The 18,297-nt window shown below is 38.6% G+C and overlaps 1 protein-coding gene and 1 long non-coding RNA gene across 4 annotated transcripts in view; one reads left to right on the forward strand and one right to left on the reverse strand.

The window, feature by feature from the left end:
• The window catches only part of LOC126175383 (ABC transporter G family member 23), a 501,239-nt gene extending 491,952 nt beyond the window's left edge, over positions 1–9,287 (forward strand). For both annotated transcript variants that reach the window (XM_049922158.1, XM_049922157.1), the window contains 2 exons: positions 5,633–5,719; positions 8,022–9,287. In XM_049922158.1, the coding sequence (XP_049778115.1) occupies positions 5,633–5,719; positions 8,022–8,236 (302 nt within the window). In that variant the 3' untranslated portion in view covers positions 8,237–9,287. The remainder of the gene's footprint in view (positions 1–5,632; positions 5,720–8,021) is intronic.
• The window catches only part of LOC126175384 (uncharacterized), a 75,497-nt gene that overhangs the window by 34,778 nt on the left and 22,422 nt on the right, over positions 1–18,297 (reverse strand). Inside the window, exon 2 of one of the 2 annotated variants that reach the window (XR_007535557.1) lies at positions 4,822–4,886. The exons of the other annotated variant lie outside the window; for it this stretch is intronic. This is a non-coding gene — a long non-coding RNA (uncharacterized LOC126175384). The remainder of the gene's footprint in view (positions 1–4,821; positions 4,887–18,297) is intronic. 2 annotated transcript variants of the gene reach the window in all.

The raw sequence follows: 18,297 nt of genomic DNA on the forward strand, positions 1-18,297 counted from the left end.
ATGTTTTCGCATCTTGTGCTGTCATTTGTGGCGCTAGTGAAGAATAGTTGGACATCAGAGAGCAAAGCTCACTGGAGAGCATTGAGCACTTTAGGAGGAGGTCCAGTGGTCTATCTCCATGTGATGATGAGGTGGGAGGTGGACAGGAATTTTCAGGGAGAATTTCACTGATAACTCGAATGATTGGCTGCTGACTGTCAGGCCTAATAACAAATCATGGGAAAGATAAGGAAGTCTGCTCCCAGGACCATCTTGGTGATGGGAAAGGTCCAGTGCATATGTCTCTCTGCCACCAAGCCCAAAGTGATTGAGGTGGTGCCGGCAAACTCGATGACAATGTAATTCGTGTCATGTAATTGGAGTGATGATGGAGAGAGAGTAGTCAGCGCTTGAGCTAGTGGGAAGGTGCTGACATCAGTGCTCATGTCAATGAGGAATTAGATTTGCTTCAGATGGTCGTACACAAATAAGCATGAGCGTCGGAAGGGCTGTGAGAGGTGGCAGAGCTGTGCAGTTGCAGTTGATTAAGGCGTCTTGTGATTGTAGAGTGGCCTGGTGAACCTGTGGTAGACCGCTGTGTCTGTTTGGGTAAAGACAACACTCCACAGTTGCTAGCCTCTCATCTGAATCTGCTATGGAACCAACAGAATCACTTGGCTGTCGAAGAGGCATAGGCGGGTGGCATTGTTCTCTGAAGTGGTGTCTGTTTGTAAACAGTACTGGAAGGAGGGGGGGGGGGGGGGTGGTAAGCCGGGGTTGGAAAGCCAGGGAGGTGAGCGTATTTGCTGTATCATTCAATGATTGTTGCCTGTCAACACTTTGGAGGTCACACGGCATGGCGGTGGGAGGGGGTCCAGGTCAGATCGGCTGGAGTTGGCAGGCCTCAAATGTGTCATGACTGAGCAAGTGGAAGCAGTGATGGTGGCCAGCAGTAAGTGAGGCAACTTGGGCCAACACGGCAGTTGTTGCTTAGCCTCGGTTGCCTCATAGCTGAGAGGAGCAATGACCTTGCTGTTGACGAGAGTACGATGCTGTGCCAGGGCATGAATTCAGTTCATGAGGCAAAGTCTGGCATTGAGTTGGTTATCTGTGTGTGACAGCATTATGGTCTGGATGTGTGTGGGTTGTTTTGATAGCCAGTGTCCAGAGCGTGCAGTCAGGCATCAGCGTAGGATCAATCTGTGTCTGTAGGCACTGCCAGAGTGACGGTGGCGGGTTGTCTCCAAGGGTTTCTTCTTGCGTTACTACATGTAGTTGCTGTTCTAGGGAGAATGAGAGGAGCTGGAGAAGCAAAGCCTTAGTCATCTCGTACTTGTTGTGAGTGGGTGCTGCACCATCATTGAAGATCCCATAGACAGACAGCAAGCATTTGCATAGAGTTAACCATATAGCTGGAAGGTCGGTACAGAACAGGGGTAGTTTAAAACGAGGCTGGGTGGTGTGGAGACTGTCCGTGGATTGTACGTTCGGGACTATCCAGAGCATGGTGTTGACCAACGCGGCCACTGCAGGAGCAACAGAGCATGTAATATGCAGTTGCTGCGTCTCTTGGAAGTGATTATCTGGCAGCAATGTGGAAGCATGTGATGCTAATGGCGTGGACATCATGTCATCCAGAGCAAAGACCTTGGGCGACATACAGTACGATGAGGCTCGTGGAAGTGTGGTATTGTGTGGCTCAAAAGCTGACATGGTAGGATAGGATGTATAATGCTTAGTCAGTCAAACAGATGCATCCTGTCCCTATGAGTGGTGTACAAGAGGACAAAAGCACAGCATGGCTGGTGCAGATGTGATGTCAGACATGGGTTGGTGCAATGTAGATGGAACTTGAAGTAGTGAATGCTGCCAAAGTTCAGGCCTGTGGAGCATGTTATCACAGTATGCAGAATACATCTGAGAGGTGTGAGACACAAGGTACGTGGTGGTGGTTAGGTTAAACATGGTATATGGTGTGGGAGGCGCAGCTAAAACAAGCATTATGTCACTGTTCAGTACACTGGGATCACTTTTGAGTGGAACTAATGGTGCAGAAATAGTTGTGACATGAGGCTCAGATACTGTGATGGGATGGGCCATCGTAATTTTCTGCCTTTAAATTGGAGTGGTAGATGAGATAATGGCAGGATTATTTGACAAAGGCGGTTGTTGATGCATTGGAAAGGCACTGGTAGGAGCATCTAGTCAGCATTGTGGCTGGAAAATATCACTTGCATTGTGTCTGGAAAATATCACTTGAAAAGTTGCTGGAAAGGTTCAGCAGTCTGTGGGTAGGCATGGGAACTGGAGTAGAGAAAAAACTAGGAGCACACAAGGTAACAGTTGCAGGATAAACAGTGCTTCATCGTTTGTCACTCCACTCAGCATTGTTTCTGTCTAAATCATTGCACTGAAGTTCCTCTAGTCCAGGTCGAATGTTACTTTGTAAATTGTGACACAGAATGTTCATATCGCATCGTGGCAATGTTTGTGAAGTATCCTCGGTGCCATCGTTGACACAGTGAGGTGATGTGGTGAATGATGGCAGTATTGTTGGGTACCAAACAGGTGCAGCAGATCTGTACTAAATCACTATGCAGTACATTAGATGAGTCACCAGTGTAGGAAATGCAGTACCAGCAAGAGTGCATATGTAATAATGGTACAGAGAGTGTGGTAGACAGATCCTCACTTTATTTACTGGACAGAATTACATTGTGGTCTACACTGGACAGAGGTTCAACACATACTAAACCATCTGAGATATTGTTGTTCACTCTACTGCCCAGGGCAGCGATGTTTGTTTTGTCAGTCAAAGGCGACATATAGTTGCTATTTCACCACAAAGACATTTAAAGATGATAGGTGGCCATGTTATGCTGATGGATGTGACTACCATTATATATTCCCATTTATACAAAGAAAAACTGCACACTACTTTCTACAGGCCATGGACCGTCAGCAGAACACTTGCTTTCAGATGTGTTACTGACATGTGTTCAGACACAGAAAGTATTCCTTCATCTGTTGAGGAATTTACTAATTCTTCCAACTCAACATCAGACAGTGATCTAATTGTCAAGGTGTTGCAATTCAAACTGAGAAACAATCCATTGTTATTGATTGTTCAGAGTATTTTGGATTGTTAAAAATCATTGTTATCATAAAGTAAAACAAAAAACTATAAAAAATTGACATGAGAATTATAATATTTACACTGAGGTGACAAAAATCATGGGATACCTCATAATAATACGTCTGATCTCCTTTTGTGCAGCATAGGGAATCAACTTGATGTTGCATGGTCTCAACAAGTCATTGGAAGACGCCTGCAGAAATAATGAGCCACACTGGCCCTATAGCCATCCACAATTGCGAAAGTGTTGCTGGCCCAGGATTTTGTGCATGAACCGACCTGTCAATTATGTCCCATAAATGTTTAGTCAATGGCCAAATCATTCACTCAAACTGTCCAGAATGTGTTTCAAACCAGTCATGAACAATTGTGGCCCAGTGACATGGCATACAGTCACCCAAAAAAATCCATCATTGTTTGAGAACATGGAGTCCATGAAAAGCTTCAAATGGTCTCCAAGTAGTCAAACACAACCATTTCCATTCAATTATTGGTTCAGTAAAAACAGCCCACCCTATTATGGAGTCACCACCAGCTTGAAAGTGCCTTGTTTGACAACTTGGGTCCATAGCTTTGTGGGATCTGAGATACACTTGAACCCTAAAATCAGTTCTTACCAACTGAAATTGGAACTTCTCTGACAAGGTCAAAGTTTTCCAGTCATATAGGGTCTGACCAATATGGTCACTAGCCCAGGAGAGTTGTTGCAGGTGATGTCTTGTTGTTAGCAAAGGCACTTGTGTCAGTCATCTGCTGCCATAGCCCATTAATGCCATATTTCACCACACTGTCCTAAAAGATTCATTCATCATATGTCCCACATTGATTTATGTGCTTATTTCTCCCAGTGATGCTTGTATGTTAGCACTGATAACTCTACACAAACGCTGTCACCCTCTGCCATTAAATGAAGGCCATCAGCTATCGCATTGTCATTGGTGAGAGGTAATGCCTGAAATTTGGGATTCTCGGCATTCTATTGACACTATCGATCTCAGAATATTGAATTCCCAAAGGATTTCTGGAATGGAATGTCCCATCTTCTAGCTGCAACCACCAATCTGCATTCAAAGTCTGCAGCTATAATCACATTGGAAATCTTTTCACATTAATCATCTGAGTACAAATGACAGAGCTCTGCCAGTGTACTGCCCTTTTATACCCTGTGTATGGGATACTACCACCACTTGTATATGTGCATATTGCTGCCCCATGACTTTTGTTACCTCGCTGTATGTCAGTTCATTATGACCTGAACATTACATATGTTGCTGTTATGACTAAATTATGTAAAATACTTTAAAACATTTTTAAATACATATTTCTCATGTATTTTCAGACAGTCACTGAATTTCAGAAAGTTATCTTGGAAATAATGAGAAACAAAATTTATAATGATTTGGGACATATAGACCAGAACAGAATAGCAGGGTTAAATGACAAATTATCACCAACTAGAATCTTAAGTGTTCTAACTGTACTTATATTCTATAGCACAGAAAGCATACTGGTATACTTCATATGTATAATATGCTCAGTACAAACTTGGACTATATCTATGCATGAGGAAGAGAACAGTGGTAATAGTCGGGGTCCTGTTGTTATGCTGCATGCAGCAGAAGTCACAATAACAGTTCTCAGTGTAATAGCCAATAACCAGTAGGCAACTAAAATAACATTTATTTGTAGCAAAGAGATGTACTCACCAAATGTTCAGGGTCTGAATGTGTCTGCCATTCATGAAACACATTACCCTGTTTAAGGTGTAACCCTGTAAAATAACTGATTTTCTGTAAAATGGTTATTGCTCCACTTAAGAAAAATCGTGGTTCATACAATTATGTACAATGTAGAACACAATTTTCAAAATGTAGAACACTGAAATATTTAAAGCAAATTCACTTGAAAATTATTAAAACTATACATTTGAATTACTTCTTTATACAGTCACCATTCAGATTTAAATATTTATCACACTTCTTAATCATCTGACAAGTGCAGAATGTCGGAACTATGTTAAAGAGGTTTGGAGTACAGCAAATTCTTCACTTGCACCCCAGGAAAAGACTCTCTACTAGTAAATGTGCCTGTCCATCAGCTGTTACTAATTTCCAACAATTGTGGCATCTAATAAAATAACTATACATTTCAAATCCTTAATGCCAAATAGAGCATATAGTTTTCATATAGCCCTACTCTGCCAAACTGTACAGTGGTGAGTATTCAGTATTAAGGTGCAGCCTAACCACATGTTAAGTGACTAAGTTAGACAGTTCTCAGGTCAAAGGAAAGTAGGGGCATAACAGTGCCAGTGGGATATGCCTTGAGACAATGAGATGTCTGAATCAATATTTAGGTTGATGATATCTTTATTTATGTTTGCAGGTTAAATATGCAAAAGAACTGTGATCCTTATAGTTTGTATCCCCATTGTCATCATTACGTACCTTTTGCTATCATGACAATCTTTGTACAATAGCAATGATGTCTAACCTCTTTTGAATTATTCACTTACAGGTTTCTTTGTATCCTGTGTGTGCGCAACAGAAAGGACTGCTACATATCTTGCTATGGGGAGCTTTTTACCAATTGTTATGCTCTGTGGTAAGTATAATTTAATCTGACCACTGGTATTTGTGTGTATGGAATAAAAGGAGTAGTGGTTTCTCCTACTTTTAAATTTTTCTGAAATTTAACTGTAGGGCAATCTAGAAAATAACTTCCATTAGTCTATAAATAAAACAATGGAATATTTAAAGCAAATTCACCAGAAAATCTTAAAAGTATTCATCTGAATTATTTCTTTATATAATCACTATTCAGGTTTAAATATTTATTATACTTCTTAATAATTTGACAAATTCTCTCCCTATAACTTTGGCACCTGAGATTGCACTCAGTCCATGTCAGCACTTCGAAATTCTTCATCAGAGTCAAATTATATTTCATGTGGATGAAGAGATGGAAATCACTTGGTGTGAAGTCCAGGCTGTAGGATGGATTTTCAAAAATATTCCATTTGAATGCCACAAAAAATCCAGAGTTTGCTGTGTAGTGTGTGGCTGGACATTGTTATGCAAAACTACAGGTTGGTCAAGACACTATATTGCCTGCTTTGGATGGCTCTTCTCAGTGTGCTTAATGTCTCATAGAAGGCTTCAGAATTGATTGTCCTTCCATGTTTCAGAAAACAAACAAACAGGGTTCCTTTAGTGTTCCAAAAAACTGTAGGGGATCTAGTTACAGATTCAAATCACTGTCTACTGTTTTGTTTCCTCATTAGCGTAGGAAACATATGTCTCATCACCAATTACAATTCTGTTCTGTAAGACTTTTCCTTTGATATTGTAATGGGAAAGAAAACTCAGAGAAGCACTGATCTGCTGATTTTTGTGGTACTTAGAAAGGTGTTTTGGGACCAAACCAACACAGAAACTGGAATACATTAATTGTATAGTCGTGATCACATGCAAAACACTCTATGACATCTATTGAAAGTTGTCTGACAGTTGAGATATCAGGAGATGCTATTTTTTAAAAAATGTTTTAGCAATTTATTGAAGTGCTCATTTTGCATGGTTAAGGTGGTGAACAAGGTGCGGTGTGGCTTTCTATCAGATCCCTAAGTCACTGACCTACTGTGTGAGTTAGTGTAGCAAACATTCTGCTCCCCTCACTACTCTCCCTATGACATGAAATGGATGCTCCTTTCTGGATAGATATCATAATTAGAATTAAAGATATTTTTAGCTACTCAGATTGACAGCAGATATCAATGTGTACTTGTCATAATAGAAAAAAATATAATAGTACTTGCTTTTTACTTTTAAAATGAGGCTTACTGTCATGAACTTGTATGGTGTTAAAAGCATGCTGATAAAAGGTAAGATTTAAGAGCTTCAGTAGTGAAATAAAATAAATGGCACACTTCCTTTCATTTGTAAAATGTTGGAATTTTGCAACTGGTGTAAATAAGGTATTTCTTTAATTTTTATTTTTATTTTTGTTCTTTTGTGGGGAGGGGGGGATCCAAAGCCTCATAATATTTGAGAACATACATAGGAAATCTGTTTAAATCTATGAAAATCATATCATATCTAACATAGAATCTCAAGCACGTATAAAGTAAAAGAAAGAAAGGAGGTTCTCATCGACATTGTAGTCTTTAGAGATGGAGCAGAAGCTCAGCTGGAAAGGGAACAGAAGAAAATTGGCTGCAACCTTTCCTTGGAATCAATTTGAGGGAGATGTGAATTGACAAAAAGTCTACATCAGGATGACTGTACATGCATTTGAGGACTTTACTTCCTGAAAACAAGTTCAGTATTTTAACTTATGTGTCAGTTTGCTTGCTCATAGATGAAGAAAGACAACATTAAAGTCCACAAATTAGTTGGGCTCTCACAAGATTGACTATGATCTAAGTAACTGAGCTGGAAGATTCTCAATGAAAAGCTTTAGTTATGTTGTGGAAGCAATCTTAAAAAATTTCAAGAATCAGCTCTCAATGTGGATTCAAAATTACATTACTATCTGTCACATACCACATTTGCGAAAGAGTGAGAAAGAGATTAGCTCCTACAAAAACAAATGAGCAAACATTCACTTATGTTGTGCATGGAATGAGAACAAAATTTTCAATATGATAAAAGTACTTCTTTTCACAAACCTTAACTGGTGGTAATGTACAGACACACTTCTACTTGCAAAAATTATGAAAATCTTTTGAGATGAAGGAAGAAAGATGATTTGGGTCACACCAGTTCATGGGTTTATAGTTACAGATCTTCACATTCTTACATCTGCAAATAGTGTCATTTTCTTGTTTGATTTTTGGAATGTGCAAATAATATTGTCAATACTATTCCTTTTTGTAATATTCTTATTGCCTTGCATTACTGTACAGGTATTATATGGCCAATTGAAGGCATGCATCCGATCCTGAGGTACATAAGTTTCATAATGCCACTGACTCAGTCAACAGAATCCTTGCGAACTGTACTTGCCAGGGGATGGGAGTTTCATCAGCCAACTGTCTACTTTGGGTTCGTCTCTACGTTCATTTGGATTATCGTCTACCTGACTGTGAGTGTACTAGTGTTGAAGTTCAAGAAAGGATAATGTATGAGTGGAAATTAAAACTCATACGCAAATATTATGGCAACTGCTGTAAGAAGACAGCATTCACTTCTGTGTATTTCACATCTGGTGAAGCTATCAAACAAAATCTGTGAAGCAGAATTGTTCTGTTTCCCATGGAACTGTTGTTTAACAAAGAATGAACATTCAGAAAGAATTATGATAGGGTCTTTAGGTAGCACTGTTCCATGGTGTAAGAATTGGTGCAACTGTAAGTGATCTGTTACATGAATGTTTTTGTTGAACACTTATTATATAAGTGATATATATACCATTTTATGTGTATGTTTTGTGCGTATTTACATGCATACAGTAATTAACTGGGAAGAATGCTATTCTTCTCTATCTAAGACTGTAAATAGCCACATTACTGTTCACTGATGACACAAAGTTAAATTACATGACTTTTTCCAGTAGTCATGCTACCACGTCATGCTGTCACAAAGCATAGACTGTGAGTGAGATATGTAATCGGGGTGAATTTCTCTTGCCAAGCAGATTTTCCAATATCTGAGAGACATTTTTACATCCACAAAAAAATAATGGTAATAAATCAACTGGCTATGTATGAAACAAATTCATTAATCATCTCTGGGAACTGAATTTATATCTGTATTGACTTTGTTGTAAGTCTTGCCAAAACAGTGAGTTACACAAGTGTGTGTGTGTGTGTGTGTGTGTGTGTGTGTGTGTGTGTGTGTGTGTGTGTGTGTGTGCCACCATACATCTGTCTGCACATTTTCATGTGTAGTTGAGATAGAGTGATTGTGTGTGATAGAGAGAGATAGAGAATTAATATGGAGCTGAATACATTCTTAATAATGAACTTGTGTTGATAAATGTGTTACTACTTTTTGATGCTTTTATAATGCATTGTTTGTCAATACATATAAAATTAAGATTAATTTTCATGGTTATTCAGTTTTGTTTCTCTATTTCTGAGCAACCAAAAACATGCAATTTGAGATGATATGTTGTTGTACATTTGTCATTGTATAGTATATTAAAAATAAAGTTACTAAATAAGAAATTATAGTCAGTATTGTTTTACTTCACATCTTCCACAATCCAGAGTCCTGGATTGCAAATTCTCCTTCCTTTCATTTCTTTCCTATCATCTACCAATTATTTAACATTCTGATAGGTTGCTTTTTATGATTTCTTTATTTTACTTCTTCCTTCACTTACACATTTTTCTCATATGTCCACTTTCCACTCTGGATGGCCCATGTGCAAGACCCAATTCACACACACACACACACACACACACACACACACACACAGAGAGAGAGAGAGATCGTGGAATGTTTCCCTCTATTATATATATATATATATAAAATTGGTAAGTCACATCATCTTTGTTTTTAGGTGTATATATATATATAATAGAGGGAAACATTCCACGTGGGAAAAATATATTTAAAAAGAAAGATGATGAGACTTACCAAACAAAAGCGCTGGCAGGTCGATAGACACACAAACAAACACAAACATACACACAAAATTCTAGCTTTCGCAACCAACGGTTGCCTCGTCAGGAAAGAGGGAAGGAGAAGGAAAGACAAAAGGATATGGGTTTTAAGGGAGAGGGTAAGGAGTCATTCCAATCCCGGGAGCGGAAAGACTTACCTTAGGGGGAAAAAAGGACAGGTATACACTTGCACACACACACACACATATCCATCCACACATACACAGACACAAGCAGACATTAATGTCTGCTTGTGTCTGTGTATGTGTGGATGGATATGTGTGTGTGTGTGCAAGTGTATACCTGTCCTTTTTTCCCCCTAAGGTAAGTCTTTCCGCTCCCGGGATTGGAATGACTCCTTACCCTCTCCCTTAAAACCCATATCCTTTTGTCTTTCCTTCTCCTTCCCTCTTTCCTGACGAGGCAACCGTTGGTTGCGAAAGCTAGAATTTTGTGTGTATGTTTGTGTGTCTATCGACCTGCCAGCGCTTTTGTTTGGTAAGTCTCATCATCTTTCTTTTTAAATAAATAAATAAATAAATAAATATATATATATATATATATATATATATATGATTGAATATAATAGAGGGAAACATTCCATGTGGAAAAAATATATCTAAAAAGAAAGATGATGAGACTTACCAAACAAAAGCGCTGGCAGGTCGATAGACACACAAACATACACACAAAATTCAAGCTTTCGCAACAAACGGTTGCTTCGTCAGGAAAGAGGGAAGGAGAGGGAAAGACGAAAGGATGTGGGTTTTAAGGGAGTGGGTAAGGAGTCATTCCAATCCCGGGAGCGGAAAGACTTACCTTAAGGGGAAAAAAGGACAGGTATACACTCGCACACACACACACATATCCATCCGCATATACACAGACACAAGCAGACATTTGTAAAGGCCTTTACAAACATTTCAGTGATAGGGTTGTTCTTGCCAGAACCAACAGCAAACCAACATGGACAACAATAGTTCAGGTATACATAATGACAGGATGAAGAGATAGAGAAAGAAACAAAGAATGAAGTGCTCAGATTAAAAAAATGTGTAAGACAAGGATGCTGTTCAATCTGTACATCAAATAAGCAAAGATGGAAATAAAAGAAAGGTTCAAGAGTAGGATTAAAAGTCAGGGTGAAAGAATATCAGTGATAAGGTTTGCTGATGACATTGCTATTGTCAGTGAAAGTGAGGAAGAATTACAGGGTCTGTTGAATGGAATGAGTACAGAATATGGATTAAGAGAAAAGTAATGAGTAATAGCAGAAATGAGAGAAGTAAGAAACTTAAAATCAGAATTGGGGGTCACAAAATAGATAAAGTTAAGAAATTCTGCTGCTTAGGCAGGAAAACTACCTATGATGGATGCAGGAAGGAGATCATCAAGAGCAGATTAACACTGGCAAAAAAGGCATTCCTCACCATGGTGCTAGAGGGAACTGCAGAGGGTAAAAACTACAGAGGAAGACATTAGGCTGCAAGTGCTACTCTGAGATAAGAAAAGTTGGCACAGGAGAGATTGAATAAAACCAGCCAGAAGACTAATGAATCAAAACAATAATAATAATAATAATAATAATAAACAGTCTCATATTCATTTTTGAGAGCCACACTATAAATGACTGAACTGTGTAATTTACCCGACAGCCATCTATTAAAGGCTAATGAACCCTCTCAACATAAAGCTATATATGCAGGATCCTGGACACTGTGGTTGACAGCAATCAGGTGGGTGCTGTTTTTGATTAAAACTGTGATGGCTCCAATTTTTTTCTGCAGTGTCATCTAACAGAGAGAGTAAGCCTGTAATACATAAAGTCAGAATGACCTGATTTATGTAATAATGAGAGCAGTTCAGAAAAATAAATCTGGGAGGAGAGCTATAAAAAGCTGACAAGAGACCCATGCAACACATAGAGGGTACTATTTATATCTCTGCTGTAAAGTATGGAAATAATTAAACACAATGCAGAGTTCCCGCTTTGCGGACATTCATACTGTCTCATTTTCTCCATAAATGAAATACAAACAGTCAAAATTTGTGTGGGTGTTGCACTGGAGATTAATGGTGCAGTGCAGTAAAGCACCTGCAAGCACAAAGCAGTCCTTGGATAAACAATACAGTTATTCTTAAAATGTGTATGTAGAGAAAGCAATAACTTTACTAACTACTTTGTAAGTAGCTCTCAAAGATGTAGGTATGACTGTAGTATGAGAAGTGATTGTCATATAATCACAATATTTAGAATTAAATTATATGGGAAGGTCTGCCTGTGGACAAATAACTGAGAATTTCATGAAAGCAAAGTAGGGCATCTATGCTCTAATTATTGCAGAATACATCATAGTTTACGAAAGGTATGCATCTCTCTTAATTAATAACATTCTGTGTCCCTGAAATTTTCACACTGGCTTACATTAAGATCACAGGGATCAAGGGATAGTGAATAATAAATTGAACATGCAAGCCTTTTCTTAATTCTGTTTGGGAATACAATTCTTTCATCTGGATTATTCTTTTTACTGCAATACAACTAACATTGACAGCTATCGTCCACCTTCCACTGAATACTGTACATGCACCACACATCTTCCTTGCCATCTTAAGATAAATGACAGTGCTTTTCCCCATTGCATTGTCATATAACATAATTTCTAGGAAAGAGCAGTTTCCAGCACCCAAGAAGGAAAGATGGAACTAGAGAAATAAATGCATCATAAAGTCTGCTCATTGAACACTCGCAAGCTTAGTTTTCACAGATTATGAATTCATTCATGGTTCTTACTTAGATTCCTACAACAGATTCAGTGTGAAGTGAAGTGTGTTAGGCTATCTTAGTAAAATATATACTGAAGAAACTGCACAAAGGTGGGAATTTAAGGAGATGGGACCTGGAGAAACTGAAATAACCAGAGGTTGTACAGAGTTTCAGGGAGAGCATAAGGGAACAATTGACAGGAATGGGGGAAAGAAATACAGTAGAAGAAGAATGGGTAGCTTTGAGGGATGAAGTAGTGAAGGCAGCAGAGGATCAAGTAGGTAAAAAGACGAGGGCTAGTAGAAATCCTTGGGTAACAGAAGAAATATTGAATTTAATTGATGAAAGGAGAAAATATAAAAATGCAGTAAGTGAAGCAGGCAAAAAGGAATACAAACGTCTCAAAAATGAGATCGACAGGAAGTGCAAAATGGCCAAGCAGGGATGGCTAGAGGACAAATGTAAGGATGTAGAGACTTATCTCACTAGGGGTAAGATAGATACTGCCTACAGGAAAATTAAAGAGACCTTTGGAGATAAGAGAACCACTTGTATGAACATCAAGAGCTCAGATGGAAACCCAGTTCTAAGCAAAGAAGGGAAAGCAGAAAGGTGGAAGGAGTATATAGAGGGTCTATACAAGGGCGATGTACTTGAGGACAATATTATGGAAATGGAAGAGGATGTAGATGAAGACGAAATGGGAGATACGATACTGCGTGAAGAGTTTGACAGAGCACTGAAAGCCCTGGGTCGAAACAAGGCCCCCGGAGTAGACAACATTCCATTGGAACTACTGACGGCCTTGGGAGAGCCAGTCCTGACAAAACTCTACCACCTGGTGAGCAAGATGTATGAAACAGGCGAAATACCCTCAGACTTCAAGAAGAATATAATAATTCCAATCCTAAAGAAAGCAGGTGTTGACAGATGTGAAAATTACCGAACAATCAATTTAATAAGCCACAGCTGCAAAATACTAACACGAATTCTTTACAGACGAATGGAAAAACTAGTAGAAGCCGACCTCGGGGAAGATCAGTTTGGATTCCGTAGAAATGTTGGAACACGTGAGGCAATACTGACCTTACGACTTATCTTAGAAGAAAGATTAAGGAAAGGCAAACCTACGTTTCTAGCATTTGTAGACTTAGAGAAAGCTTTTGACAATGTTGACTGGAATACTCTCTTTCAAATTCTAAAGGTGGCAGGGGTAAAATACAGGGAACGAAAGGCTATTTACAATTTGTACAGAAACCAGATGGCAGTTATAAGAGTCGAGGGACATGAAAGGGAAGCAGTGGTTAAGAAGGGAGTAAGACAGGGTTGTAGCCTCTCCCCGATGTTATTCAATCTGTATATTGAGCAAGCAGTAAAGGAAACAAAAGAAAAATTCGGAGTAGGTATTAAAATCCATGGAGAAGAAATAAAAACTTTGAGGTTCGCCGATGACATTGTAATTCTGTCAGAGACAGCAAAGGACTTGGAAGAGCAGTTGAATGGAATGGATGGTGTCTTGAAGGGAGGATATAAGATGAACATCAACAAAAGCAAAACGAGGATAATGGAATGTAGTCGAATTAAGTCGGGTGATGTTGAGGGTATTAGATTAGGAAATGAGACACTTAAAGTAGTAAAGGAGTTTTGCTATTTGGGGAGCAAAATAACTGATGATGGTCGAAGCAGAGAGGATATAAAATGTAGACTGGCAATGGCAAGGAAAGCGTTTCTGAAGAAGAGAAATTTGTTAACATCGAGTATAGATTTAAGTGTCAGGAAGTCATTTCTGAAAGTATTTGTATGGAGTGTAGCCTTGTATGGAAGTGAAACATGGACAGTAAATAGTTTGGACAAGAAGAGAATAGAAGCTTTCGAAATGTGGTGCTACAGAAGAATGCTGAAGATTAGATGGGTAGATCACATAACTAATGAGGAAGTATTGAATAGGATTGGGGAGAAGAGGAGTTTGTGGCACAACTTGACCAGAAGAAGGGATCGGTTGGTAGGACATGTTCTGAGGCATCAAGGGATCACCAATTTAGTATTGGAGGGCAGCGTGGAGGGTAAAAATTGTAGGGGGACACCAAGAGATGAATACACTAAGCAGATTCAGAAGGATGTAGGTTGCAGTAGGTACTGGGAGATGAAGAAGCTTGCACAGGATAGAGTAGCATGGAGAGCTGCATCAAACCAGTCTCAGGACTGAAGACCATAACAACAACAACAATTCTAAATGAACCTTACACGTACGAAGTAAAGAATGAGAGGCCAAAACACACATAACTCAGAATTCTACAGAATATTACAGTATACATTTTGAAAAAGTCCTCAGTAGCTTTCACTAAATTTAAGACCTGACCAAATGTGGGTATTGCATCCTTTTATCATGACCCATGCCTACAAAGCCTTGATTTTACCAAACCTTTCCTGAGCCAATTTGTGATGCACCAGCTCCATCAAAACATTTCTGTCATTACTCTCTTACTGAACACCTATATATTTCTTATGCTTCTCACAAATTTGGCACCAACCCCATTATTATCCCCCCCCCCCCCCCCCATCTGTTAACCATAGCCCTCTTTTTCCCTGATTAATAGTCCCAGTACCCAGCTACAGTTGCATAAGCAAAGTCCTCAAATGTCAGAGCTAATCCTCTTCACATTATTTCCCAATAATATAATCAAATAAGTCAATGGCTTCAAAGTAACAGGCTGCTACGTAATGCAAAAAAGACAATTGGAATAACCTTCCACACTGCCCAAAACAGAAATCCATTACTACCAACTATATCGCTGGAAAAAAATAATGTTAAACTTGAAAATGAAATAAAATTTTTGGGGGTCACAATTACTGATACGCTAACATGGAAAAGGCACATTGACGTTACCAGCACAAAACTTAGTAAAGTATGCTTCATGATTAGATCAATAAGGAACATCACTAATACAAGTACCCTAACCACAATGTACCATGCACTCTTTCACTCTGTACTTAACTACGGAATCATCTTCTGGGGCCAAAATTCTGAATCAATTAAGATATTCAAACTGCAAAAGAAGATAGTCAGAACAATTATGTTCAAAAAACAAAAAGACACTTGTAAACCATTATTTAAGAAACTAAATATTTTGCCCCTCCCATGCCAATACATACTAGAATTATTATTCTTTACCAAAAAAAGTATCAACAAAATTAGCAAAAATATGGATTACCACGATTATGACACAAGATCAAAAACCTCTCTAAGAATACTTCCCCACTCAACAAAACTGTACAGTGATGGTGTCAAGTGCATGGGAATAAAATTATATAACCATCTTCCAACTTTTATACAAGAAATCCAAGAAATAAATAAATTCAAACAGATGGTGAAGTCTCTTTTAATAAAAGACTGATTTTATACCATCCAGGAATATTTGGAATCAAAGTTGTCTTAGTGCATGATAATGTATCAAAGCTGAATGTTATTAAGTCAATTTTGTCACATCATGTAACAATTCTCTGTAAAGCTGTAACTTTAAGTAACATAATTTGTAGGTAATGTAAAATAATCATTCCTCTGTGTTCTTGTTTACTGTTTTAGACTCCTGTAAACTGTATATTTGTATTGACTTATCCCATATCAGTTGTACAAGCCATTGTACTGATTTGATCTATGGGACAAATAAATAATAAATAAATAAACTAAGACTACACCTACACTGGATCCATATTTCTCTTGTATCGACTGACAATCAGGCAATATCAGATGGAGAACCAACTCCCAGCCTACAATGTAAATGTCTACACTGGAACTGGAAATCAAATTCATTAACTTATGATGATGCCTGGTATCATTCCTGACAGACAAAACATGTTTGTTTCCAGTCCAATATCAGAGCCCAATAGCAGATAATTATAGCAAAAATTGACTATCTCTATCTCATACATAGTAACTCATTAACAGTTCTTTATTAATAACACCAATATTAGTGAGAAAATGCAATGTAATTATTGCAGAGTGGGTTGTTATTTCTTTTAAAAAAGACATTTCCATTTGTGGTAATACCTGAAATCTTTCAAAACTCTTTATGAAAAAATTTTGTTAGACACAAGGTGAAAATTATTTAAACTCACAAACTTTGGGAGATTGCACGGGACCCAGAAACAAATATTTGTCTCTATTGTCAAATTTTCCTGTGAGAAATTTTTTAACTGGTAAAGGGAGTTTTCTCTGGGTGAAAATTAATTAAAATAACAGACTCTGGGGCCAATGGCCTTGCCACAATGGTAACACTGGTTTCCCTCAGATCACTGAAGTTAAGTGCTGTCGGGCTGCATTTGCAGGGTGATCATACAGTCTGCCGAGCATTGTTGGCAATGGTGTGCACTCAGCCCCTGTGAGGCAAACTGAGGAGCTACTTGACTGAGAAGCAGCAGCTCCAGTCTTGTAAATTGACGTACAGCTGGGAGAGTGGTGTGTTGACCTCATGCCCCTCCATATCTGCATCCAGTGATGCCTGTAGGCTAAGGATGACACGGCAGTCAGTGAGTACCATTGGACCTCCATGGCCTGTTCAGCCAAAGTTTTTTAAGAGACTCTGGGAGGTTGCATGGGACAATGAAAACGCTTTATGTAATGTGTTTTTCAGTTAGGGCAAAAAGTAACTCAGCCAAGCTTTATTTTTTACTGAGAGATAACAATATTAACACAAAACAATTACTTCAGTTACAATACAGGTTCAAAATTACTTCCATTGGCTTGTAAACAGAGGTTGTACTGGTGGGTCATGTTCTGTCTAACACAGTCAAAGACTGCAAGAGTGTCTACTGCTGCTGCTACTATCTGGGTTATCGGATACTCTTCTCATTTAACAGGTGTTTTATAATTAAGACTTCACATCTCTCGTGACACAAAAAAGTTTAGATGGGTCAAATAGGGAATCAAGTAGGCCCTTGTACAGGACCACCACTGCCAATTCACTTTTCTTAAAACTGTCGGTTCAAGAATCAAAGCACAGGATAACTTAAATGTGCCTGTGTCCCATCATGCTGGAGCTACACAAGCTGTCTTGTAGTGAGTGGCTCATCATCCAGCAACTCTGACAACACTATGGTGAAGACATTGTAATAATACCTGTCATTTAATGCCCTAGATAGGAGAGGTGGCCCAATCAAACAGTCAACAACAATATCTGCCTACACATTCACATAGAACTACAACTGTTGAGCATGAGTAAATGCATCTTGTGGATTAACCTCACTCAAAACATGTGAATTGTGGATGTTGGAGACCCAATCATGCCAAAACATTTGATGCTATACCAGGTATCACTGTGAAGACTGTGATCTGAGGGGATACTCATCTGGCTCTAGGTTGTGCACATGTTGTAAGTGAAATAGGTTAATAATTAGTCATGAAGGACATTTCCACATTTGTCTGATTAGTCCCCATGTTATGCATTATTGCATGAATGCTGTGAGTGAGTACACTCTCTACCAGATTAAAAAAAGCTCACAGGTAATTACGACATTAGAAAAAAAATGTTTGTTTTGGCATCCCAGGCAATCTCCCGGAGTTTACCAGTTAAATAATTTTCATCCTGTATGCAGGATGGATCATAACTAATGATACAGTAAGTTGTGTCAAGTAATGCACTGAAGTAGTACTAATATTATGAAAAGGATAGTTGCTACTCACCACATAACAGAGATGCTGCGTCACGGATAGGGTCAACGAAAAGACTGTCAGAAAGTGAGCTTTTGGTCAGAAAGTGAGCTTTTGGCCAACAAGGCCGTCACCAAAAATGGACAACATACAAACAT

The sequence above is a fragment of the Schistocerca cancellata genome, chromosome 3 (assembly GCF_023864275.1).
Source record: "Schistocerca cancellata isolate TAMUIC-IGC-003103 chromosome 3, iqSchCanc2.1, whole genome shotgun sequence".
NCBI lineage: Eukaryota > Metazoa > Arthropoda > Insecta > Orthoptera > Acrididae > Schistocerca > Schistocerca cancellata.